The sequence below is a fragment of the Scylla paramamosain genome, chromosome 35 (genome assembly GCF_035594125.1).
Source record: "Scylla paramamosain isolate STU-SP2022 chromosome 35, ASM3559412v1, whole genome shotgun sequence".
In the NCBI taxonomy this organism is placed as follows: domain Eukaryota; kingdom Metazoa; phylum Arthropoda; class Malacostraca; order Decapoda; family Portunidae; genus Scylla; species Scylla paramamosain.
Window position 1 is genome coordinate 16,891,444 of NC_087185.1, and position 27,720 is coordinate 16,919,163.

Consider the following 27,720-nt stretch of genomic DNA (forward strand, 5'->3'; position numbering starts at 1 on the left):
ACGGCAATACACCCTCGCTATATGATAACACTCTCTCTCTCTCTCTCTCTCTCTCTCTCTCTCTCTCTCTCTCTCTCTCTCTCTCTCTCTCTCTCTCTCTCTCTCTCTCTCTCATTGGTTATCGTAATGCTGTATTTTTTTACTGCATAGCATTACTACTATTATTACTAATCCTATTACTATTACTACTACACGCTATGAGTTGTGAGTCTTGCTAGAAAATACCACTTCTATGTACAGTCGCGGTCATAAGTTGTATCCTGCTTCGTCGCCGTGATGAATCGTAAACACCTCAGGTTCGGAGGAGGAGAGGAGTGCGTGGTGCCGGCGAGGGGGGAGGAACCTGAGCTAGTTACGATTCAGTAGGGTGACGAAGGACATAACTCTCTGTGTTTCTCTCTCCTCTTCCTTCCTTTCTCTCCCTTTCTCTCTCAGATTGTTGCCTCTCTCGTCATCTTCTCCTCCTTCTCTTCCTCCCTCTCCACTTTCTCTTACTTCCTTCCTCTCTTAGAAATCTTATCCTCCCCTCTCAGATATTCTCCTCTCTTTTACGTGTTACCGTGAATGTACATACTAAACTGTGGTAAGTTATGACCACCTCCCAAACGCGCTTGCATGTTATGGTCTTTCATTAAAACGTCTATATTAAAGCCTCTATATTAAAGCCTCCACACATACACACATGCACACTGTCACATGCACGTCAGACGATGAGTAAAGGATTGTTTTACAAGTAGTCGGTCTCAATTAATTTTCTCCTATTTTAAGATATACATAATAAAATAAAATATACGTAAGTCATTCATCACCAGAAAAGTAAAAGTATTAGCATCTACAGAAGAAAAACATTTGGTGCGTTAATAAGATAAATTTATTCATCCATTTATTATCATTATTATTCATTATATCAAGTATTGTTATCATTATTTATTCATTCATCTATTTTCAAGGTCAGATAGTTATTTTTTTCTGTTTGTAAGCTTGCAGTTACTTGAACAGATGCCACCTGTCTCTCTCTCTCTCTCTCTCTCTCTCTCTCTCTCTCTCTCTCTCTCTCTCTCTCTCTCTCTCTCTCTCTCTCTCATTGGCATTAATAAATATTCAGAATTAAAGTGCAACGTGCAGGGAAGGCGGAGGTAGAGGAGAAGGAGGAGGAGGAGGGGGAGAAGGGGGCGGTATTGGTATGGGAGGCAGGAGGAAGAGAAGGGAGAGCTGGAGGGAAAAGGGAAAAGGAATCGGAGGAGGAAATAGCAGAAATACTAGTTAAGAAGTAATTTGGGGTGGAGTAGGAGAAGGAGACGAAGAGGAAGAAGAGGTAGTGGTGGTGGTGGTGGGGAGGGTGGCAGGGACTGGGGAAGTGGAGGAGGAAGAGAGGGGCTGGTGATGGTGGTGGTGAGGGGGAGGGGGGACGAACTGGTCATGGGGTTGGAAGGATGGGGGGTCGGAACCAGGCGGGCAGGTCATGTATGTATGTATGCATGTATGTATGTATATCTATCTATCTATCTGTCTATCTATCTATCTATCTATCTATCTAACTAACTTTCTATCTATATATCTATCTGTCTGTATATCTATCTATCTATCTGTCCAACAGTCTATCTATTTTTCAAACTATTTATACATCTTAAGAGAGAGAGAGAGAGAGAGAGAGAGAGAGAGAGAGAGAGAGAGAGAGAGAGAGAGAGAGAGAGAGAGCGTGTGTAACCAAGTGAAATATACATAATCATCCATCACGTGGCGAGAATTACAGGTATAAAAAAGACACACAGGTAAATGGACATAGGTATTTTTATTCCTTACGAGGTACAAGAATTGTCTACAAGGTACGATTACACTAAGGAACACAAAACACTAAGCTATACACGTGGAACGAAAACACCTGGAATAGAAGTTATTACACCTACAGCTACATGGTCACCACTACGGCTCGTACGCGTGAGACTGATTCACTTCTTTACTTAATTATTCATTCATTTAGGCTTCCTTCATACTGTCTCTTCGGAAAGTCGTTATTCATTAATTTACTTTTGTAGAGGTAATGATGGCAATACGTATATATATATATATATATATATATATATATATATATATATATATATATATATATATATATATATATATATATATATATATATATATATATATATATATATAATCATTATTGTTTACAAGCTTTGTGTGTGTGCGTGCGTGTGTGTGTGTGTGTGTGTGTGTGTGTGTGTGTACTTCTAAAGTGACACAGTCAGCCAGTTTAGTCAGTTAGTCAGCGGGTCAGACGACACCGTCACCTGGTCTCTCTGGTCTTGCAGGGACAGGTCCTGGAGAGAAGGGCGGAGCGGCGGACGGCGGGCGGCGAGAGCCTTAGGCACTATCCTCGGCCGCTGGGGACCGCAGACGCAAGTCAGGGCGCAGGTCAAAGTTGAGGCGCAGGTCGGGGCGTGTCAGGAGGTCATGGCGCATGGAATACTCGGTGAGGTGGTCGCGCGGCCGCGCCAGGTCCCCGTCGGCGGGATCTGGGGAAGAGTCGTGGTGGTAGTGGCGGTGCAGCGGCAGGGGCGGCAACACGGGCAGCAGGGGCGGCAGCAGGGGCGGGTAGGACAGGGGCAGCAAGGGCGGCGCGAAGCGAGCCTCGCCGTACAGGGGCACGCGCGGCACCACACCGCCTGCCAGGAAATTCTGGTGGGCGGGCGGGGGCGCCGCGCCGCCCGCTAAGGGCGTGAATGCAGACTTAGCACTGCCAAGGCTGGGTTTGGGTGGCGAGAGTGGACGCGGCGGGTGGTCCAAAGGGCGGGGCGCAGGGGCCGAGGGGCGCCGCTGCGCCTCGCCCACAGACAGGAAGTGTTCGATGGCCCGCAGCAAGTCGCCGCCGCAGCCAGACAGCACCAGCTCCAACACGCCGCGCCGCTCCCCCGGGAAGATCCTCAGCAGGATGTCCACGCCGTCCATAGAGGCTGCGTCCTCCCGCCGCACCTCCGTCACCTCGCGACTCTCCGCGCCGCCCTCTGCACTCTGCGGGGCGTCCACGGGAGATTCGCTCATCCCCGGAGCCTCCACTGTTGGGGGCCGCGTCTCCGGCTGCGGCGCCGCAGGTGTGAGCGGCGCCTCCCGGGGCGGCTCTGCGGGCACCTGAGAGGGTCCGCTATGGGCGGCCACGTGGTCCATGTGGGTGACCATGTGGTGGGTAGAGGGCCGCGGTGGCGTGTGACCCGTGTCATCCTCGGAGGCCGCCGCCCCAGCGGTGGTAGTGGTGGAGGTGGAGGTGGGTGACATGGCGGGGGAGATGGTGGGAGAGGTCACACTTTCCGGTCGCTCCTCCTCTGGCCCATCCTCGCCTTCTGCAGGAGATAACACATCAATTACCTCCCACGCCTTACATCCCACGCCTTGCCCTTCACTCATGCACGCCTCACTCACGCCTCTCACATGCACCCTTCAACCTTCCCATCCCTCTCTTCTTGGCAAGGCCAGAAAACTCCTGCCCGGCCATCACCGTGAGGTATTAGTCCCTGTCACATGTAAGGTCTTCGAGCCAAACAAACCACGAACCAAGACTTCACCAGAAGAATAATGTGCACTTACTAATTAGTTGTATCTGTATTTGTAATAAAAACACGCCTAGACAGGAGCGCCTCTTGGGCCATCGCGGCCTCAGATTATCAAGGGAGATGTCTTAATAAAACAGAGAGAAGACAGAGCAGGAACAGACTAATTTATCCAAGTGTGTGTGTGTGTGTGTGTGTGTGTGTGTGTGTGTGTGTGTGTGTGTGTGTATGTGTGTGTTTTCAAAATGGAATAAAACATGGAGAAGACAAAAGAGGAATAGACTAATTTATCCATGTGAGTGCGTGTGTGTCTGTGTGTGTGGGAAGGAGTAGGTGTGCACGTTGAAAATGGAATCAAGGGACACACACACACATACATACACACACACTTATAAAACACGCAGGAATTAATACATCCGGGCTTGAAATACACAGGACCACCACCGTGACTAGCCAGCGAGCCAGCGAGCCAGGCAGCTGATCGGTGTAAACTCGCCAGCAACATAACCCAGCTGGCAGGCCCTTCCTTCGTCCCCCTTTTCCCCTCCCACCTGACTCAAGTTACACAAGGGGCATAAGGCGTTTTTACCCGGCAACTTAGGAGGATTATGTGCCCTAGGTTACGTTGTGGTTAGGTTTGTGTTACTACCAGTGGCTTCCATTAGCGCCTGGCGAAGCGTAAGTGGCCGCCATTTAAGAAAAACATCTTCCGTGCTACAGTAACTAGCAGGAAACAGGAGAGAGTGTGGGAGTGTGGGCGGGTTAGCACAAGGATGAAGGGAGCTATACTTGGAAGGAGAGAAGGAAAAATGTCCAAGATGGTAAGGAAAATAAGGGAACGAACAGAGGAAATAGCAAGAAAATCAGAAAACGAAGAATGCCTCGAAGTGAGAGAAGGAAAAATGTCGAACAGGGTAAGGAAAATAAGAGAACGAAACAGAGGAATAAAGCATGAAATTTAGAAAACGAAGAAAGCGTCGAAGGAGAAGGAAAACAAATTAAGAGAACATTATAGAAGAAGGATAAGGGAAACTAAGCTTAAAAGAATAGAAGAACTAAAAATGCGAACGGGCGAAAAACAAAAATAAGGGAACAAAGAGAAGGACGCTAAACAAAGAGGATTACAATTGAATGAGGATAAAGAAAAGAATTGTTATACTTAAAAAGAAATGAAAAATGAGAACCATGGAAAAAGAAGATAAGAGAGCGAAGCGATGGATATTTGAAGAGAACCACAAAACGAAGGAAAGGATGAAAAAATAAATAAATAAAAATAAGAGAGAAACTTGAAAAATGTGAAGAAAACAAAGGGAATGAAAGAAAGGGAAATAAGATAATGCTGAAGGAGGGAGGAAGACCAGCTAATGGGGAAGAGGATGATTAAAGAGAGGCAAAGAAATGATGAAAAGGAGGGAAAGGAAAAATTGTGTCAGAGAGGAAAAGGAAAAAAAGAAAAGGATGGAAATTAAGAGAAGAGGATAGGAATAGGAAGAAGAAATCGTAACAGGAAGAAGAAGATCGGAAAAATAACAGAACAATGAAGGAGGACGAATAAAAATATTAGAAAGAGAGGAAAAGGAAAGATTTGAACTAGAGATAGGAAAATAGGGGAAGGAAAAAAAGAGCTATGACGAATGTTTACAAAGAGGAGGAAAACTTAGGAAAATGGACCAGGATAAGGAAAATAAAAGAACATAGAGGAAACTAGAAGAAAACGAGAAAAAAAAGAAGATAAGAGATAAAGATGATGAAAGGAAAGAGAACAAATAGTAAAATGAACGAGAAGATAAAAGATGAGAATGAGAGAAAGAAAAAGACCAAACATGGAAACAAATAAAGGAACAAACAAACAAAAAGATGTGAGAGTATAGAAAAAATTCCGAAAGGCGAAAAGAAATCGAGAATAAGAAATGAGAACTCGTCAACAGGGAAAGAAATAATGAACGCCAAGCACAAGGAGGAAAAATGAACGAGAAGATAAAAAAAAAAGATAAGAATGAGAGAAAGAAAAAAAACAAACATGAAAAAAAACAAGGCATAAACAGGCAAAAAAAAAATTAAGAAAGGGATAAAGAAACTTCCTGAAAGGCGAAAAAGAACCGAAAATAACAACGATGAGGGAAAAAATTTAATAATGAAAGCCAGACAGAAGGACATGTAGAGAATTAGTTAAGTCGACGAAGAAGAAAACAAAGAAGACCAACAAGATGATTAGTGAACAAGATGAGACCAAAACAAGGGAGGATGATAAGGCAAGGAGATAATTAGTGAATAAAACAACGGGTAAACAAGAGAGATGATAACGCGAGGAGATCAGAAACAAAAGCTACATCGTGAAGGAAGAGAAAAAATATAGCTGGAGTATTCTAAGAGTGGATAAAAGTAAACGTAAATATTAACGATGTATTAAAATGCTGAGCTATAGGAAAGTAAATATGGCAAAAAACAATGATTTTAAAAGCTAATTTATGAAAGTGAGTCCACAGAGATAAAATGATAAGATGACAGATTAAGATACATATTAAAAAAATAGTGTATCCTCGCGAAAATAAGACAATAAAAGAACATTCGAAAAGCGACATTATGGAAGCTAATTTTTAGAGATAAGAAAATTACATATAAAAAGGAAGGGAAAAAAGGGAAATAAGTACATAGAGTTCATTAATTAAGAGATGACGCGGAAGATAATGACCAAAATAGACTGAATGGAAATATTAAAATCACCTCGGTAGGGAAATTATAAAAGGAAACAAAATTGCACTTGAAAATATAAGGGTGGGAGGAAATAGCACATTTAAAAAAAAAAAAAAGCGTGCAAAGAAGAAGAAAAAGAAGAAGAGAGAAGAAGAAAGCAAGTGAAGAATAATATACGAAAAAAAAAGATCATAGTTACAGAGAAAAAGATGGTTGTATAAGGAGATGAAGAAAATGAAGGAAGAAAATTAACCAAACGAATTAAGAAAGAGAGAGAGAGAGAGAGAGAGAGAGAGAGAGAGAGAGAGAGAGAGAGAGAGAGAGAGAGAGAGAGAGAGAGAGAGAGAGAGAGCAGGAAAGAGCTAATAAGAGAAGACTAGCATGAGTGATAACAGTGACAGCACGGATACAACGACTGTATTTTGAGGGGAACGTGAGAGGGGTGGGAAATTCTCTCTCTCTCTCTCTCTTTCTCTCTCTCTCTCTCTCTCTTGGTTCGTTCAGTTCACTCCTCTTCCTTCATTCTCTTTATCTCTTCTTGTACAACCACCTTTTCCTGCTTCAATCCTTGTCCTCAATATCTCCTTCCTTCTTCTCCTCCTCCTCTTCCTCTTCCTCGTCTTCCTCCTTCACTGCTCCGTCTCCTGGTGTCCCCCTTCTGCCACAAACAAACAGGAGGGCGGCAGGACGGGAAGGTGTCACTTAGGGCGATCATGAGACGGGACGCAGAGTCATCTTGGCGCCAACCTTCCTCAGCTTCCACCATCTCACCCACTAACGCCGCCACGATGCTTAGGCGCTGCTGCTACTACTACTACTACTACTACTACTACTACTACTACTACTATTACTACTAGTACTGCTGGTGTTCTTGTACATCTTAACTTTTACTACTAGTCTCATCGTTTTCCTCCGCCTCCTACTGCTACTGATACTACTACTACTACTACTACTACTACTACTACTACTACTACTACTACTACTATTATTACTACTGTCATCTTTCTCATCCTTGCTACGTCTCAACTTTTACTACTAATCTCCTCATCTTCCTCCTCCTCCTCCTCCTTCTCCTCCTCCTCCTACTTCTACTACTACTACTACTACTACGTCATCACCACCATCACCACCACCACCTCTACTTAAGATATTGTCTCTCCGGATGAAGTTCGTTGTTGTAATTGGTCAAGAACAACACACACACACATACACACACAGACACAGACACACACACACACACACACACACACACACACACACACACACACACACACACACACACCTGTAAGTAAATGCTCAGGTGTGACAGGTAAGGGCGGGGCGGTAAGTTAAGCCACCTGTAAGCTAATGAAGTGGTTGACAAATAGAGACTTCCAGAGTTAATGAGAAAGAAGGAACAAGACGAGGAGAAGGAGGAGGAGGAGGAGAAGGAGAAGGAGAGGAAGAAGAGGAACAAGAGCCCTGCCGCACTCATATAACACACAACGTAACACACTCCATATGTCTGAAAGGAAGGGCGGGAAGGAGAAGAGGGCGGTACATGAAGTTGTATATTTTTGAAACGAACAGGAAAGAGGGATGGAAAATAATCAACAAAGGGAGTCACTCGTTTAGTCAAGGGATAATGTACTAGAGTGTTTGTTGACGGTTCTCAGGAGTTTATCGCACTGATGGTCGCTTGCTAATCTGATTGTTATGGGGTTGAGATGTGAAGCTTGTGAGAGGCTGGCTGTTGTTATTGAAGGTTGTGAAAGGTTCTGGTATGTTGTTGGTGCTCTTCTTCTTCTTCTTCTTCTTCTTCTTCTTCTTCTTCTTCTTCTTCTTCTGCTTTTTCTTCTTCTTCTTCTTCTTCTTCTTCTTCTTCTTCATTTTCTAGGTAATGGGATAAACTTTCAAATTCTCATGTTTTTTTTTACATTTTTGGGGGAAGAGTAAATATTTGTATATACTCGTACTTGTAAATGCACCTTACCTCTCTATACCTTTTTGTTCCCCTTCTTTCATTACCTATTCAGTTTTACTTTATCTTATATATCTGTGTGTTAATTATTATTACTATTATTATTTGTCGATGGAGGAGTTGAAACGGCAAATATTTCCATTCACTATGTCCCTTCTGCTTCACGTTCCGGGCTACATCATGTCCAGGCGGAACGTTCAGACCGTGACGGGAGGGAATGTGTTCGTCAGTCTTCTGGTATTAGCTAAGGTTCCCTCTATAATTACCACCACCACTATCAGCATCACCCACACCGCCCTCAACAGCTTGCTCGTCCCCCGTCTCGCCACGCCCACGTCTGTCTTGGCGGCGTGGGCGGAAGCTGCAGTTCTCCCTTCACGCTTCCTGGCCGTCTTCTGGCTTTCCTGTCCCTCGTCGCAGGTGGTGTCTCCTTTTTCTTCCTCCTTTGCATTGCGGATATTTATTCTGTTGTCTTTTCCTCTTTTATTTGTTGTTCTGCATCTCACCTCCACTTACTTATTTCGTCTCTACTTTTCCACATTTCTCTCCTTATACCAGCAGGTTCACCTTGTACTTTTCTTCCTCTATCTCCGATTCCTGCAGCTGTTCAAGCACTACGTCGTCTCGGTCATTTAAGAAAGGCTCATCACCCACAAGCAGATTCATACCTTGGTCCTCTACACATTCCTTTTGCGCTGGCTTCCTCTATTACTTGGAGAGCAGGAGTGAGGAAAAACCGCCTTGCGTCCAGGGCCAGTATTCACAAACGCTTTGCTCTCCCACCACGACTATTTTCAAAGGCCACAGAGATGATTAGCTGTGTTCTCAAGAGTGTTTCTCCTGTTGATAATATAGAAATCTTGTTAATTTGTCGCTAGAACCATAAAACACCCTTAAGAACTCGTGTATCTCCAACTAGAGCCTATCGAAAGTAGTGGAAGTGTGACAGTAGTGAAAGAGATGCGCAGAATTGTTTCAGAATACGGTCCCAGATGCGAAGGTAAACTCCCTCTCGTGAACAGCCTCCGTCCACACCTGCTTAGGTAACCACTTCACGGGCACATAGCACCGTGAGGGACCATCACTCCACTGCTCATTCCAAGTGGCGGTGACAAGCATCCACACGTCTATCTTGTGCCTGAGGAACTTACCCATCCTCACTTCAGGTCGCCCAGACGTCCAGCGCTGAGGGCCAAGCAGGTTCCTCTTCATTTTCCAGTTCCTTTATTGTTTCTAAATGTATTACTGCACGGCAATGAGGAAATTCACTCAGCGCGTCTGTAATCTTTCCTCGATGGTTAAAATTGAGGTCTATTGTCATTATTGGACAGAAATACGCAGCAACTCTTCACCCGCTGAGCCAGCATGTGAAATGTACTAAAAGCCGCAAAGCTAATCTTGTATTACAGTTTATCTTTGGTGGTGTTAAAAACAGAAAGCCGACGCATTAATCAAGCCGCATTCAAATTACGTTGTGTAGTTCAAGTCTCCATATTACAGGATATAGACAGGTTAGTTAAAGTCAGTAGAGAGGAGAATGAGAAAAAATAAATAAATAATAATATAAGGGACGCGATATTGCTACGAGAGTGATTAAAGCTTTTATATTTACATTGGCTAGAGAAGCGTAGATTAAAAGCGGATCTGACAGGGGCATTTTAGTGGACTGAGGGATATAACAAGGGTGATATTAACAAAATCCTGTGTTACCTCACCACCACAATCTTCTCACTTGTCTAGTCTATACAAGGCCAGATAAGGTCACCGTGCTTACCCTTGACCAGCGGCTCTGTGACGGGCAGGCCGAAGATGGGGCCCTGCGGCAGGTAAGGGCAAGCCGTCCCTGTCGCCGCCACCCTGAAGGAGATGGCAATTGCGTCCTCGGCTGCCTGTTGTCTCTTCAGCGCCACCTGCAGGAAGACAAAGTGAAGTGAGGTGAGTGTTAGACGCGTGGAGAGAAAATTGTATGGATATTTAGATCTGTAATGCCTCTGTGTTTACCTCAAGAGAAAGCTGGTTAAGAGGTACACATATACAAGTATGCGTTTATGTAAAGAAAAGGGCAAAGTTGACGAGAGAAGAAAATTTGTATGGGTATTTCGATTTGTAGTGTCTGCGTGTTTATGTCAAGAGAAAGCTGGTTAAGAGGTACAAATGTATACGTTTATATAAAAAAAGAAGAAAAAAAAAAAGGACAAAGTGGACGCGTGAAGAAAAAAAATTGTATGGGTGTTTAGAATTGTAATGTCTCTGTGTTTGCATCAAGAGAAAAACTACGAGGTCTGTACAGACTGTGATGGCCGCTAACGCTACTTGGTGGATTCGAACCCGTCAATGTGAGTCTCGGGTACAGCAAGTGACGTACATGCCAACCAGTACAGCTGTTCGTCCCCTCGTGTGAGTTGACATACATGAGCATCACACACACACACACACACACACACACACACACACACACTCACATACACATAAATCAAAAGGCTATCTAGGAAGTCAGCCACAGTATCAAGAGCAAGATGGTGATTGGCTGTTACACGCTTCCCAGCTGGCCAATCACGAAACACAATACTCCTCACTTCATCTCGGGTGACTAAAGCTTCGCGGCGGCGCTTCGGAACCTTTGAAGCTCCGAAGATACCATCAAGGGCTCGCTGCCGCTAAGTAGTGGCAGAATAGTACCAGGGGCTGGCACCTCATGGCGCTGGGGAATGCGATGGGCTGATACGGGCTTGCAGGGGCTACTTTGACATTGTTGTTGTCGTTGTCGTTGTTGTTGTTGTTGTTGTTGTTGTTGTTGTTCACACTTTTATTACTATTGCAAACATATTAACCGTTGATATTGCTGCGTTATCATTAGTAGTAGTAGTAGTAGTAGTAGTAGTAGTAGTAGTAGTAGTAGTAGTAATAGTAGTAGTAGTCTTCACAGGCTTCGAGGGATACATTTCTATTCTAAGTCGGCGTTAAGTGCGAGTTGTATTTCGATTTTCACCTAAGTTCTCAAATTTCTATCTTAGAAGGTTGATTCAATATCATTTATGACTATGTATGTATTTTGTTTTGACGGATTTGCCATTGGATTCTTGTAATAAATGTATCAACAACTAATAACTGCATTTCACTTCTTTCACTTCATCCTTCCATATTTCCTTAACAGATAGCGCTGAAAACTGAAAGCCACATCATCAGAAACTTTAGATCAGATAATATAGCGTCATTTATTGTTGGCTAAGCTTAGTTCTTCCTCACGTCCCTTATTGCTCTCTTTGTGAATTTTCCCCAGCGTGAAACTCGATGATGGAGAGAAAACACAAGTGGCTAATAGACCAAGATAAGACATGAAGCTAAAACGGAGGAATTTATCTATTAACTCTGAGTCGTTTGGTCGCCATTAACAACGATAAGAATAATACTTCAGCCCGCCGCCCACTCAAGATTCCCCCGCATGCTTGTCGCTTCCCCCTCACTCTCAAGCCAAGGCGGAGGAAGAGATGGTGAGTCTATCTTCCTTGGCTAAGACGGAGATTTCTGCGGCGCCTGTAGCCTCCACCTGGTGCTGGCTGCTGCCCGACAACCACTTACAGGAGGAGGAGGAGGAGGAGGAGGAGGAGGAAGAGGAATGACACACACCAAATGGCCATAGACACTCACGTCATCTCAACCCAAGGTACAGATAATTAAGAGTCAATATTTTTCTTTCTCTCCTCCAGTCGCTGACGAAGGGCAGTCAGGAGGCCCGCCCGCCACACCACAAGGCCGCGCCACGCCAGGGTTCGCTGCGTGTTGAAAGGGGCGATGATGGAAACAAAAGTATGATTGTGGGTTTTCATACTGCATGAACTCATTTGAACACGATACTTGTTTGAGGGACGGGTCGGGCAGGTGTGTCTTATTTCTTTCAGCATCGTGGTGAGAGTGGCAGTTCCTCTAAGGCTTAGCAAGGGAGAAATGTTGCCTCGTACTCCTCTGAACGGATCGCGGGGGTCTGTCGGCGGGAGAGGTAACGCACTATCATAATCCTAAGCAATGTTATAATCTTATATTGATGATTGTAGCTACTGAAAAAAAAAAAAAAAACGTCATGAGGGTACATCGTTTTTCTTTGGCTTGTGCACGTCAAAATACGCTCTGCTACCAGCTGTTGTTCTACTGTCATCTTTCCAAGGGTTTGGCTCGTGCTAAGCTTCAAATATCCGCAGTCTAAAGCCCCAGTGATCGGACACAACGACGCTGGCCATATGATCATAATGTTATTGCTGCTGTGTATGTGCCTCATATCATTCCTTATAATCAGAAGTGAAAATGTTTATTAGCTTACTATTTGCATGAAATTATATGTGATATACGGACAAATTAGTATTTGATTTTATGTAAAGCTTCTAGTCAATGCTCACTTGTTAACAGGGTGCGGTTCCCTCACTCATAGCTTGTAGGTGTCATTCAGTCAGTGGACGCAGTCACACAAACACAGACAGGCAGGTGACCGAGGTAATATAATATTTTTTTTTCTAGTACAAACTGAATATCACAGTACCAAGCTGACTGTAAATGTTGTCTATAAGTATTGTGATATGTTGAGAGTGGTTCTGTGCCAGTGTAGATGTTATTTTATGAGAAATTAAAACGTAGAACTTGCTCGCAGTTCTTACGGTCACGATGCTTCATCAAGAAATGTCGGAGAAAATTGCCTCTCCTCGACCCTGCGATGAGGGGCGCGATCAGTACAACAGATCACCTGTACTGGAGAAGACCTGTCGGTGCACAGTTATGGTTGAGAATGATGGATGAAAAAAGGTATGTTTCATGTGGGTGCTGCCAGGTGTAGGCCTGACGGCTTCCTGCAGCTTCCTTATTTATTATTTTTCTTATCTTATTTTATTATTTTTTTTATGTTCTTATTGCATCTTCATAATTCAGTCTCGAATTCCTCAGAACGTCTACTAAAGTGTTCAAACGTTGTGTTTTATGTTCTTATGTTATAAAAAAGATTAAAGTATTTCATCAGTTTGATATAAGGAAATGATAAATAGATAAACAAACGAAGAATATATATATATATATATATATATATATATATATATATATATATATATATATATATATATATATATATATATATATATATATATATATATATATATATATATATATATAAATGACGTGGTGTAATACTGTTAGTTAATTCTGTGTAGATCACTTTTGGTATTGAATGAAACTGAGGAAGCTCACCTCACGATAGATAGTCATCGTACCCAGGCAGCTTCAAGCATTAGCCTAACATTGTCCGAATCCGTGCACACAGTACTGTAAGATTTAGGAATACTTACAACTTATAACTACAAATAATATACACAGGTAGTAATGGCGAGTACCTCTAAATACAATTATGAGTATAAAATAATAAAGCAACGAACGCTACCCATATATATTTTTAATAGTGGTGATAAAAGTATTCCAAAGCCGAAGCGCAAGAACGGGTTCAGTCATGCAGGCCGCTCTCCGTTCCCGCAAATTTAGTTTTAAATATTTTGGTGATGAGTGGATGTCTATCGCTTCCTTCCCCGTGGATTTATTAACTCGTCTGCAGCAGGAGGTGAAGTTACTACGTAGATGGTGCCACGAACTCCTTTTGGTGAGCACAGAGAACCTTGCTATTCAAAAGCTGGATGAGTTGGTTATAACAGTGTGTGTCCTTGTTATGTGTTAGGCAGTAGGGAGGATTCTCGGTATAGTGAGGATCATTATTAGAGTGATATGTTTGTTTTTCTGGGAACTTTGGATACTGTATATTGTGTATATGATTTTCTTTTCTTCCTTGGGCTCCTTGATTAGATTTCGTCTTTTTTCCCCGCAAATTACCAGTTCTCATAATAGGAATTTTATCATTCAAAATTCGCCTACTGTTTTATAGCCTACTGTTTATATACCAAAATTCGCCTACTGTTTTATCTGTTATTCGTCAGAACTTAAACAAAAAAAACTTTTATTTTATTATTCCATCCATTAATTGGCATAATTCTCTTAATACAAAAGTTTAGTTGTTCATTAGCAGACCATCAGTATTCTTTTAATACAAGCCTAGTAGTTCATGTCCGAGTCGTCGCAATATTCTTAAAACAAAAGTCTAAAATTCATTATCATCGCCTCAGTTCTCCTCATACAAGTTTTCTCAACACAAAAGCCAACTTCTTAATCCGCAAATCCACAATATTCTCATACAAAAGCTTGCGAGAGCCGCCGGAACATCATTACGTCACTTCCAGTCAGTCAGGCAAGCTCTCTCTCTCTCTCTCTCTCTCTCTCTCTCTCTCTCTCTCTCTCTCTCTCTCTCTCTCTCATTTTTTTTTTTTTTCCCTTCTCGCTCTTCTTTTCATGGCGATAATGTGTTGGCGCTCACGTCAGTCTAACGCGAGATGGTGCTTCTTGTTTTGCTCGAGTTGTTTCTTCCTGGTCTTTCTTTGATATTTCCTTTGGTTTTCTTCTCATGCCGGTTGTTATGCTAAGTTAGTGTGGGTGTCAGGCTAACACGAGGTTCAGAAGCAGCAATGAGCGGGGAACACAGTAATTTTGCATGTATATACCTGCTGGTCATAATGATAGGCTTGTTACGTAGGTTATACTTTGAAAAGGAAGAAAACAAGGAGAAAGAAAGGGAAAGACTATGGCGGTGAATACTGTAGCTAATGTAAAGCTGATATGAAACCTCAGTAAGAAGAAGATATAAACATTACAGATTAATATAGATAACTCAATATTTATTCAGCGATAGGAAATTCTAATAATAACAGACGGCGGGATTTATCATCACTCATGTGCCGCAAGACTTCACACTAAACTCAAGTCATAAAAAAATAAATGTTGAAGACAAACGTTTTAATCACTCACGAGTAAAAAGAAAACGTAAACAACCATTTTTATGAAGGGAGAATATGCAAGACAACACAGAACATGACGAGGCGGAGAGCCAGACACACTTTATGAGCAAACACTTGAAGGGCGCAATGCTTAACACACAGCAAAGTAGTCACCCCTCCCTCGCCACCATCTATCCCTCCCGAGACACACTTTTCTCCCGGCTTTGTTTATTTGTCTCCTCGTCTCCGCCTCTCAACACTAGCAACCGACGCGCTCCTGCTTGTGTCCGGGTTGGGTAATGTGGAGATGGTCTTGTGAACTAGTTTAGTAGTGTAGTGTAGTGTTTAGTGTTGACTCGTGAACTACCTACGTCTTGCTTTCTTTTTCTTTTTTTTTTCTTTTTTTTTTTCTTTTTTCTTTTCTTTTTTTTTTCTTTTTGTGTTATTCTTGTCTTTTCCCCGTTTTTCTTCAATGTGTGTGTTTATATTCGTTATATATATATATATATATATATATATATATATATATATATATATATATATATATATATATATATATATATATATATATATATATATATATATATATATATATATATATATATATATATATATATATATATATATGCCTCTGAACTTCTTTTTTAATGTTGATTTGTTTGAAAATTCACGGATGAGAGAATTTTGACAGTCGAAAAAAAATTAGAAGAAAATACTTACAATTCATTAAACAATTCATTAACAGAGAGAGAGAGAGAGAGAGAGAGAGAGAGAGAGAGAGAGAGAGAGAGAGAGAGAGAGAGAGAGAGAAACAGACAAAAAAAAATACATATAAGTCACATTTTTAAGAGTGTCACGTCACTTTCTTCAGCAAATCAGGACAGTGAGACGCAACCCAAGAAAGTGAAGGAGGGAGGGAGGGAGTGAGGGAAGGAGAGAGAGAGGGAGGGAGGGAGGGAGTGGCCTCAATTCTAGAGCTGTGTGGAGTGATACGTACGTCGAGGGGACATGGGAGTGTGGCAGACGCTGGGAGATTGGACCTCGCCCTCGCTGCCACGACCCAAGGGAGCCGAGCTGGTGCCATTCCCGCGTCACTCGGCTCGTGGGGGACGGCGGCGGCGCGGGGTCCAACTTCTCCAGCCATGCCCAGAATCCGAGTCTACGATCAAAGGGCAGGAGGTTTAGTGCCTACGTTTGTGTGACTCAGCGCCGTGGACAGACTGAGTGATAGGAGTGATGGGGGTATTAATTCATGTTTATTTGACTCAACGCCATGGATAGGTATCAGTAAGGAGTGACTGAGGTATTGATTTATATCAGCGCCATAGGTAGACACCAATAGGGAGAGATTGAGGTGTTAATTCATCTACCTATTTGCTCAGCGCCGTGGTAGACTGAGTTATAAGAAGTGATGGGGGTATTAATTTGTGTTTCTACTTGACTCAACGCCATAGGTAGACAGCAATAGGGAGAGATAGGCCTATTAATTAATCTACTGTTTATTTTCCTCCGCTCCTTGGGTAGAGTGAGTTATAGAGACTGACTGAAGATATTAATTACTTTGTTAATGAATCTAGTTAGTGGCGTTTGGATGCAGAATGATAGAGAGCCACTGTTTATCTATAGAAGGGTTTCGCTACTCATAGTATTTACTTTTGTGACTCAGCACCGTGGATGGAGGGAGTAAATGGGGGAAAGAAGGTACTCATTGCTTTATTAATAGGTCTACTTAGCGCCTTTTGCATATGAAATGATAGGTAGGCACTGTTTATCTACGTGTGGTCTGTTTAGGTTTAAAAGTTACTCATTATATCTATCTGACTCACCGTCGTGGCTAGAGTGACCAACAGAGAGTGACTAAAATTACCCATTATAATGTATTTACTTAACGCACTTGTATGTCAGTACTTTTATTTTATCTATTTTTTTTTTTATATTGACAGCGCTGGTAGTGTAATGCTAGTGGCTGTGTTCGCTGTTACCTATTGCATTCATTGTTTTAGATAGGAGGAGGGAGACAGGCAGTGTGTATAGGTAGTCATTGCATTCATTGTTTTAGATAGGAGGAGGGAGACAGGCAGTGTGTATAGGTAGTCATTGCATTCATTGTTTTAGATAGGAGGAGGGAGACAGGCAGTGTGTATAGGTAGTCATTGCATTCATTGTTTTAGATAGGAGGGAGACAGGCAGTGTGCATAGGTAGTCATTGCATTCATTGTTTTAGATAGGAGGGAGACAGACAGTGTGCATTGTTGTGTTTACAGTTTTTTTACAATGTTTACAGGATTTACTCAATTATCATCTCTTTAAAACACAAATACAGCACTTTATAAACTCCAGCACTTTAACCTAACAAGCCTTTCATCTTTAGCAAACAAACTCGAACAGCAGCCTAGCAGTCGTAATGAATCAGCATATCTTTAGCACAAATACTATCATAACATCATAAATTCCATAACTTTATCCAGCCAAGTCTTTAATCTTTACCTTACCTGCGGACAGCGGAACAGCGGTACAGTATGCAGGATAACATGTGTATCCCCTACCTAACTTGGACTTGTAATACGAATGAAAGTTCCCACGGCTGTCTAGAAATTTAAATGCAATGCTGGCGGATTGTAGGCTATTTAAGATTTCCCGGTGGCGTCAAGGGAAGGATAGCGAAGGAAGGAAGGAAAGAAGGAAGGAAGGGAAGACTCAGTGCAGTGTACCGGACTTGTATGTTAGATTTGCCTAGGGTGTCTTGGGAATGATAGCTAAGGAAGGAAGGAAGGAAGGAAGGGGAGTCTCAGTGCAGTTCTAGCGTATCATAAAATTTGCCTGTGGTGTCTCGGGAGGGATAGCTAAGGAAGGAAGGAAGGGGAGTCTCAGTGCAGTGCTGGCGTACCATAAGATTTGCCTGTGGTGTCTCGGGAGGGATAGCTAAGGAAGGAAGGAAGGAAGGGGAGTCTCAGTGCAGTGCTAGTGTACCATAAGATTTGCCTGTGGTGTCTCGGGAGGGATAGCTAAGGAAGGAAGGAAGGAAGGGGAGTCTCAGTGCAGTGCTAGTGTACCATAAGATTTGCCTGTGGTGTCTCGGGAGGGATAGCTAAGGAAGGAAGGAAGGAAGGGGAGTCTCAGTGCAGTGCTAGTGTACCATAAGATTTGCCTGTGGTGTCTCGGGAGGGATGGCTAAGGAAGGAAGGGCAGGCGAGTTAATTTGTTGCAGCTTGACTCAACTTGCCCGTGATCTCAGCGGTGGCTCTCCCATGTCCGCGCCAAGCCTGTGTTTATTTCTTTGTCTCTCATGCGAAGGATCTGCTGATTCACTGACGGCTCGAGTAACTGGGCCTTGCGTCTCTCTCTCTCTCTCTCTCTCTCTCTCTCTCTCTCTCTCTCTCTCTCTCTCTCTCTCTCTCTCTGGTAGCGTTACATCTAATATTATTTTCCTGTTTTGTATGCTTTTTCTATTTTTTTTTTATTTGTATGTGGTATTCTCTCTCTCTCTCTCTCTCTCTCTCTCTCTCTCTCTCTCTCTCTCTCTCTCTCTCTCTCTCTCTCTCTCTCTCTCTCTCTCTCTCTCTCTCTCTCCGTCCTATAACATCACCCAGCGCCCCCACCCCCCCTCCGGACCTGGTGTTATTTTATTAAGACCGCAGATGATAACACACGGGGCATCTGTTTGCCTTCGCCGGCTGCCCGCCTTAGTTAACCCCGCCGCTGTATCATGCGTCAACTTGTAGATGTGCCGCCAGATTGATGGACCCATTAACTCTTACGCGATCGGTGGAAATAGCGCATGAATCATACGACAGAATTCTCAAACGTTTCCTCCACCGCCTTTTCTCATGTAAATAGGTTCTAGTGCAGATTATTTAGGTTTCAAGGGTGTTTTCGTGACTAGTGGTAGTTTGAAGATAGTTTAAACCTGTTAACTAGTACATGATTAGTAAAAAATAACGCTTGAATCATAGGACAGAATTTTCAAGCGCTTTCTCCACTCGCTTATCATGTAAACAGATTCTAGTGGCGATTATTTAAGTTTCAAGGGTGTTTTCGTGACTCTAGTGGTAGTCTGAAGGTAATTCAGACCCGTTATCTCGTTATCTCGTACATGATTCGTAAAAATAACCTGAATCATAGGACAGAATTCTCAAAGACTTCCTTCTCTCGCTTATCATGTAAATAGATTCTAGTGGCGATTATTTAAGTTTCAAGGGTGACTGTAGTGGTAGTTTAATAGGGTTTCTGTATCCTCAATGTAAAACAACACCCATAAGAGAGTGACTAGTCATTTCTGTGGACTTTTGGTAGTTTCTCCTCAATTGAACAGGCTCGAGTGGAGATAATTAAAGGTTTCAATGGTGTTTTCATGATTCTAGTTGTATTTAATGAGGTTTCTGTATCGTCAGTATAAAAACCGGCCATGCGAAACGGAATAATCATATGTGTGGGTTTTCGTAGTTCTTGTACGAGTCCTGAGCGTATAAAAATAGGGGTGATGTATTTATTAGTGAAATAATAGTGTTAGTGTTTACAAGGGATAGTTCTTGAGTCAGTTTTGTGCTGGCGGGAACCTGATATTGTTGTGGTGCAGTATGAGGTGATAGTCTTTCTCGCTCCTGTCTAAACCTTATTGTGATGGGTTTCTTCATTAATTCAGCTGGACGGCGAGGTGTTAAGGAAGAGGCTTAGGAAGGTTGAGGGATGTTTTCAGGCACTTTTAACCTTGGACTGGCTTTTTGTCTCCTTTTTTTCTTGTTCGGGAGACAATTAGCGGTTTTTCATACATTTATTTATTTATTTATTTATTTTTCTTAAGTTGTGTATAAGGAAATGGTGGAAAATTGGCTTTTGGTCTTTTTTTTCTTGTTTTGGAGAGACAATTAGCGTTTTTCCTGTATTTATTTATTTATTTATTTATTTATTTATTTATTATTTATTTATTTATTTATTTATTTATTTATTTGGAGGGAGGGATGGGTGTTCTTAAATTGTGCATAAGGAAATGGTGGTGTTTTAGAAGGAAGATTGGCTTTCCTCTTCTTTTTTCTTGTTTGGGAGAGACAATTAGCGTTTTTCCTATATTTATTTATCTATTTATTTATTTATTTATTTATTTATTTTATTTATTTTTTTTTTTTTGGAGGAAGGGATGGGTGTTCTTAAATTGTGCTTAAGGAAATGGTGGTGTTTTAGCTCTTTTTTTTTCTTGTTTTGGAGAGACAATTAGCGTTTTCTGCTACATTTGCATTCACTCCTGGGTCTTCTCAAGCTGTGCATAGAGAAATGTTGGTGATTTAGGAGGAAACTTGGCTTTGCTCTTCTTTCCTTGTTTAGGAGAGACAATTACCTTTTTTTTCACATTTATTGTTACTCCAGAATTTTGTCAACTTGTGCATAAGGAAATATTTGTGTTGTTATAGGAAAAATTCTTCGTGTTTTTTTTTTTTTTTATTGACTGATAACTTGTCTCTTTTATTTAAGCTTTTTATTCTGATTTTGTTTATTTCATCAACTCGTGCTATATCAAAAGACGTAACTAATATTTTTTGTTTCCTGATTTTTCTTTTTCTTTTTTTTTAAGTTCTCTTTTTTTTTACTTGAACTGTTATGATTTTCTTCCCCAATGGACTCTTACGACTTTATCCCTTTATTTTTTAGTAAAAGCGTAAGTTATTTGCCTTTATAAGTCTGATATGTAGTTTATTTTTATATTATTTATTTTTTTTTAAATAATACCAACAAATAATAATAAGAAGAAGAAGAAAAAGAAGAAAAAGAAGAAGAAAAAAAGAAAAGAAGAAGAAGGAGCGGTCTAAGTTGTGATACCTATAACTAGTTCTCTCTCTCTCTCTCTCTCTCTCTCTCTCTCTCTCTCTCTCTCTCTCTCTCTCTCTCTCTGATTATTCTTATTTAGTTTTCCGCTGAGTCACGACATTGGGTCTATTTTTTCTCTCTTCTTTTCGTTTGTTGTTGTTCTGTGTGATACATGTATAGTTGTGTGTGTGTGTGTGTGTGTGTGTGTGTGTGTGTGTGTGTGTGTGTGTGTTGTGCTTCTGGTCTCTCTCTCTTTCTCTCTCTCCACTCAATCTATGTTTTGAATCTAATGTTTGTGTTAGTATTCACTTGATACGCTCTCTCTCTCTCTCTCTCTCTCTCTCTCTCTCTCTCTCTCTCTCTCTCTCTCTCTCTCTCTCTCTCTCTCTCTCTCTCTCTCTCTCCTGTATTTTCTTTGTTGTTGTGGTTTCGTAGATTTATTTATTTATTTATTTATTAGTTTATCTGTCTATTCATTCATTTAATTCACCCCCTTTTTTAATTTTCATTGGCATTAGTAAATCCTTATCTTATTTATTCATTAGTTTCATTCATTCATTTCATCCCTCTATTTTTTTTTACAAGTTTCAGTGGCATTAATGAAATCTTCGTTATTTTTTTCATTACATGTTCACTCTTTTTTTTTTTTTTTAATGGAAAGAATCGTAGAATTTATTATAATTTTCTGCGTGGTGAAGTGATTGGTGTAATGAAGCGAGTGATTGAGTGATTAGGGTTAGCGATGTTTTGCAATTATCCTGTTCTATTTTATCTCTCCACTTCTGTATGTATCTATTTATTCAGTGGTCTGTCTATCTGTTTTATCAATCTCCCTATCTCTCTGTTCCTTTATTTATTTATTTATTTATCCATCTATCTATTTATCTGTCAATCTCTCTGTCTCTCTGTTTCTTTCTTTCTTTATTAATTTATTTATATATCTATCTATTTATGTCAATCTCTCTATCTATCTGTTCTTTATTTATTTATTTATTTATCTGTTTATTTATTCATCTATTTATCTATCTCTCTGTCTCTCTGTTCCTTTATCATTTATTTATTTATTTATTTATTTATTTATTTGTCTATCTATTTGTTTATTATTCTCTCTCTATCTATCTGTTCCTTTATTATTTATTTATTTATTTATTTATCTGTCCGTCTGTTTATCTGTCAATTTCTCTATCTATCTGTTTTTTTTTGTTATTTATTTATTTATTTATCTATTTATCAATCTCTCTATCTCTTTCTTTATTATTTATTTATTTATTTATCGGTTTATTTATAATTTTCTCTGTCTTTGTTCATTTATTATTTATTTATCAATTTATTTATTAACCTCTATCTGTCTCTGTTCCTTTATTATTTATTTTTTTTATTTATTTATTCGTTTATTTATGTATTAATTTACTTACTTATTTATCTCTTCGTTAATCAGTCTTTCTATCTGTGTCTCTTCCTTTTTTTTAATATTTATTTGTTTACTTGCTTATCTGTTTATTTATTTCTTTATCTATTTATTTATTTATTTATTCGTTTATTTGGTTCACTCGCCGAGATTTTAATGAATTTCTTTTTATTTATTTATTTGTTTTATGTATGTATTTATTTATTTATTTGTTTTGATTTTTTTCTTCTGCTCCTTCTCAAAGTCGACGTTTTATTCTCTTTTTTTTTCATTTATTTATTTATTTTTTCTCTATTTGTTATAATTCCTTTTCGTAGATCACTGTTTTGTTTTGATTCACATTTTTTTCATGTCTTCTTTTTTTTTTTTTTTTTTTTTTTTCTTCTTTTGCCTCCATTTTTATCACACTTATTATTATCACCTCTGTTTCTCGAGTTTTGTTATTGTTTTGAATATTGTTGCGTTTCATTATTTTCTTACGTTTGTGCTCATCATCATCATCATCATCATCATCATCATCATCATCATCATCGTCATCATCATCATCATCATCATCATCATCATCATCGTCATCACCATCATCATCATCATCATCATCATCATTATTATCATCATTAGCTCACCACTTTGCATATAGGTATTAATACGTGGAATTTTTATTTATTTATCTATTTATTTATTTATTTATTTATTTATTTATTTATAGGCGGAGCGGGACACTGTAATACTCGTATGCATGAAGTTAATATATAAGCAATTTGAGCTAAGCTGTACCACCGACTAGATGAATGTGTATATGTAATTTTTAATTCAATATTTATTTTTTTTTTCGCTTAATTTCAATAATAACAATAACAGCAACTATAATAAGAATAAGAATTTTTTTTTTTCTGATACTGAACGCTTTTTAACGCTATATACAGAATTTACAAAGTGAATCAACAACATTTAATTCATTTTTCTCTTAGCTTCAATAATAACAAGAGTGATAATAATAAGAATAAATTTTCCTCTTATACTGAACGCTATTTAACGCTTTATATTACACAACATACTAAGTGATTATACAACTATTAACACAATATTCTTTACCTCTTAGCTCGAACAATTATGACAACAACAGTAACAATAAGAATAAGAATAAATTTTCCTGTTATATTGAACGCTTCTTAACTCTTTCAACACTGCGGCCTTCCCTTATTGACATTCACAGCACTGTAAGAATTATTTGCATGGATACAAGAAAGGAAAGAGAGAGAGAGAGAGAGAGAGAGAGAGAGAGAGAGAGAGAGAGAGAGAGAGAGAGAGAGAGAGAGAGAGAGTAGGTGGCTTATTTTTTCTTTTCTTGGCTTCATAACTATTTAAGAGGTTGTAGCACATTAGTAGGTGTCTAAAAAAATCGTAGGTGAACATAGGGAAAATTTATCAGGCAGTGAAGGGGGTTTTATTGCTGTGATATCTGGAACTTACTGATTCACTGACCTAGCGTGACCTGAGGCTTAGTGAGACTGTATCACGTTAAGTAAGAGTCTAAAAAAAATCATAGGTGAACATAAAGAGAATATTTGTCAAGCAGTGAAAGGGGTTTTATTGCTGTGATGTCTGAAACTTACTGATTCACTGACCTAGCGTGACCTGAGGCTTAGCGAGACTGTAGCACGAAAGTAAGAGTCTAAGAAAATTGTATGAGGATATTTGTCAATCAGTGAAGGAATTTTATCGCTATGCTGTCTGGGACTTACTTATGCATTGACCTAGCGTGACCTGAGGCTCGGCGCGTACTCACCTGCGCTGCCATGACCCGCTGCCGCTCCGCTATCAGGTTGCAGCGGGCACAGGTGCAGTCCTTAAACTTGCAATGGCGCTTGTGTCCCTTGAGCCAGCTGATCATGCCGTGGTTCCTGCAGCGGGCACATTTCGGCTTGCGGGCGCCCTTTTCCGTGGTGGGGTAGCCGAGACCCCCACCCCCGCCCACGCCATTCATCCCCTCCACCACGCCCGCACGCCCGCACGCCTCGCTCAGCTGTGTGTCTTGTGGTTTCCTGTGTGTCGCGGGTTCTACAAGACCTGCATGGTTGGCACACTGGCGGGTCACGCTAGGAGGCGGCCGGCCAGGCAGTGTCGCTGTTCATGTCTCTGTCACTGCAGGATCACTTCGCTCACTGAATGCACACTGTAGGATTCTCGCGCGGTATCCTTAGCGGTGGAGGACTCGCCGCTTAGTCCAGAGGGTGCAGGAGGAGGAGGAGGAGGAGGGGGAGGAGGAAGCTGGTGGTGCTGCGGAGTGACGAATGGCCGGGTGTCGCGTGCACCAATTTGTGGTTAGTGTGGCAGTCGGAAGCTTTCATCGCCTAATAAATCATCCCGCCCACCCACAAGTTACTTCACTCCTCGCCTTGTCACAATAATGGCTTCTTCAGACACCACCTCGGGGCCAGCGCTGCCTCGAAACTCTCCCCCAGGCGGCATTTTCGCCCTTCTGTCCCCGCGCGGAGGGTGGCGAGGGCGGGGGGCGGTGCGTCCCTCCTCCGCGGACCTCCAGCCAGCCTGTGCGACCAATAGTAGCAACTCGTGTGCTTATCTTTCTCCTGATTGGCTCGGTTTCTCCTGAGAGCAAGAAACTCGTGTGTTGATTGGTCGAGAATTTCCGCCGTCCGGGTGGCAATCAAGAGGAAGAAGAAAGATGTGGAGGCGATACAGTGCTCTTCGTTCGCCCGATGGTGACTTTGTTGCTCTTTATGACATTGCCTGGTCTGCACCGCCTCCCTCTGACCACCCGCCATCGCCCTTGAGTGGAGGAGACACCCGCACACCCACGCCTCGCTGCCCTCAACGCCCCGCCGCCCAGACTACACGCTACACGACCCAGTTCTTAGCCGCGTGTGAAACTGTGTGGAAGTCTGCGCAAGCCAGTGGGAAACATTTTTGTATATGTACGTCAGTGAGCTGATGCTGTGTAAACATTTCTCATCATGTGCGGCCGCTAGCAAAACACACAGCCATCACACGAACAAATGAAAAGTCAAAACCAATAAACTGTGTCGACAGGTCTCGTGTAGATCACCCAAACCCAGGAGGATGTACACAAGAGGCTGGCGTCGACGGATTGAGACTGTGGCGGTGATGAGCCGAGTAGCGCCTCTTGCTGAGCCGAGTGTCGTCACCACCACCGCCCTCCTCTGACGACACAAAATACCCAAGGTTCCTGCACCCGCTGAAGGGGAACTTGATAACGTGGCAAGGGGGAAGGAGACGTGAAAAAAAAAGAAGAAAAATGCTGATGACGTTTACTATTTGAGCGGAAGTTAGCAGAAGATTCACACTCGCGGCGTTGACTGAAGGGAAGGCGCTGCTGGGGAGTCCGCCGACCATCACGCTGCCTGCAGGATACCACTAATACTACCACGTGGAAGGTTGTATAGGTAGAGGAAGACAGAAAGATAGCAAAATACCTGTCACCGATAAAACAACCTACAGGAAGAGAGAGATTCATAATAGCACTAATACTACCACGTGGAGGGTGAAAATGTAACTCAGGAAGTACAGCAAGGTGGAGAAGTAGAAAAATAGACCTGAAAACAATACCTGTCACCAATAACACCAATAACAGGAAGGGAGAGATTCATAATAGCACTAATACTACCACGTGGAGGGAGAAAAGGCAACTCAGGAGGTACAGCAAGGTGGAGAAGTAGAAAAATAGATCTGAAGACAATAACTGTCACCAATAACACCAATAACAGGAAGGGAGAGATTTATAATAGCACTAATACTACCACGTGGAAGGTTGCCAAGGTAGATCAAAAGGACCAGCAAGATGATAAGACTGAAAGAGATCGGGAAGGAAGACCTGCTGGTGGGGGGAAGCACGCAGCGCACATGATCAGGAAGGTTGAAAACGCCCGTAATTTTACCACATGGAGTAATGTAAAAAGTAGGTGAAAAAAATGGGGAAAAAACAGATTACACGGTCAGGAGTATGAAGAATGCTGTTAAATTGATACCGCCATGTGTAAACAGCTATATATTGCCCGTTGCAGTAAAGCCGGTGCCAGTCCTGCTCCATACAGAGTAGCCGCGTGTGTCACCTCCTACCTGACGAAGGCGGTTTTCCTGTGCTTGCTTAAACCCTCTGAAGATTAAAGCTTAAGCCTCCACACATCTGACCCGCCCCACCTGTGTACCCTCATTCTCCTCACCACCATCACCACCACCCTGCAGCCTTTTATGTATATTGTAGGTGACAGCAGAAATTATTGTTCAAAAGTCATTTCTGGTGGAAGTGGTGGTGGTGGTGGTGGTGAGGACGGAAGTGGGGAAGGAGGCGGAGGAGGTATCGGAAGGATAGGGGGTAGGAGGAAGAGACTTAATGGTGATAGGGATGGAGAAAAACAAAAGGAATCTTGAATTTGGAGTAAGAAAGAGAAGCAAAATGAAGAAATGCAAAGTGCAATGAAGACCACATAGGGACGACCAGAGAGAGAGAGAAATAAAGATAAAAGAAAGATAAAGCAAGAACCAGATAACCTCCATAATTAAGACATTACCTCCCTTCCTGCAGACAAGACCAGGCAAGACTAGGTGAATCAGAAGGCATAGGAAGGTGTAAAGGTAAAATATAACGAGTGTGTGAACGAAGTAAACTATATCAGAAGAGGATACCATGCATACTGAGCAACACAAGGATAACGCCACATGCTGATCACGTGAAGAGGTTACCAAGGGAAGGACACAGGAGGCGAAAAATTAAGGGTACCAGCAAAGTTAGAGAGTCGAGGAAGCAAGGAATAGAAAAGGGGGAAAGGAAAACATGCAGGATTAAAACAATACGGAAGGGAGAATAAGGAATTAAGAGAGAGAGAGAGAGAGAGAGAGAGAGAGAGAGAGAGAGAGAGAGAGAGAGAGAGAGAGATATGCAAAAAAGCGAAAATAATCGACAAGAACATTATTTAAGCAAAGGAACATTCTTTTTTTTACGTCAAAACAAAAGTAAACTGAAGAAAACATCATTTTTTTTTTCGTTACTTTAAAGCAAGAAGAAATAGTTTGTAACATCTTTTCATAAAATATATTTACTATATTCTGCAGTTTATCGTTCCTTATAAAACTTACTTCCTTCATTCCTCTCTTCCTCTTCTTCTTCTTCTTCTTCTTCTTCTTCTTCTTCTTCTTCTTCTTCTTCTTCTTCTTCTTCTTCTTCTTCCTCGTCGTTGTCAGCTCCGTTGTCATTGTAGTAGTCATCGTCGACGTCATCTTTTTTTATTCCCTCCTCCTCCTACTCCTCCTTCCCCCCATTTCCTTCCTTCCTTCCTTCCTTCCTTCCTTCCTTCCATCCTTTCTCCTTTTCAGTGTAACAATGAATAATGGTCCTTTATTCCACAGCAAAACACAGAAGAGGAAAGACGACGTCACCTGGAAGCACCTGACACAAAACAACCATTACCGTGTCCTTGCATTCAAACA

The 27,720-nt window shown here is 41.4% G+C and overlaps 1 protein-coding gene across 2 annotated transcripts; it reads right to left on the bottom strand.

Annotated features, from left to right (window-relative positions):
* Positions 1-2,181: 2,181 nt before the first annotated feature.
* On the bottom strand, positions 2,182-26,448 carry LOC135090725 (doublesex and mab-3 related transcription factor 3, truncated-like). 2 transcript variants are annotated; one of them, XM_063987754.1, is made up of 4 exons: positions 24,044-26,448; positions 16,048-16,209; positions 9,974-10,109; positions 2,182-3,338 (listed from the first exon to the last, which is right to left on the bottom strand). In XM_063987754.1, the coding sequence occupies exons 1-4, from the start codon at positions 24,239-24,241 to the stop codon at positions 2,365-2,367; spliced, it is 1,470 nt and encodes a 489-aa protein (XP_063843824.1). In that variant the 5' UTR covers positions 24,242-26,448; the 3' UTR covers positions 2,182-2,364. The 2 variants fall into 2 exon arrangements, with proteins under 2 accessions (XP_063843824.1, XP_063843825.1); XM_063987755.1 differs by lacking the exon at positions 16,048-16,209 and having other exon boundaries at positions 24,044-26,447.
* Between the last annotated feature and the right edge of the window lie 1,272 nt (positions 26,449-27,720).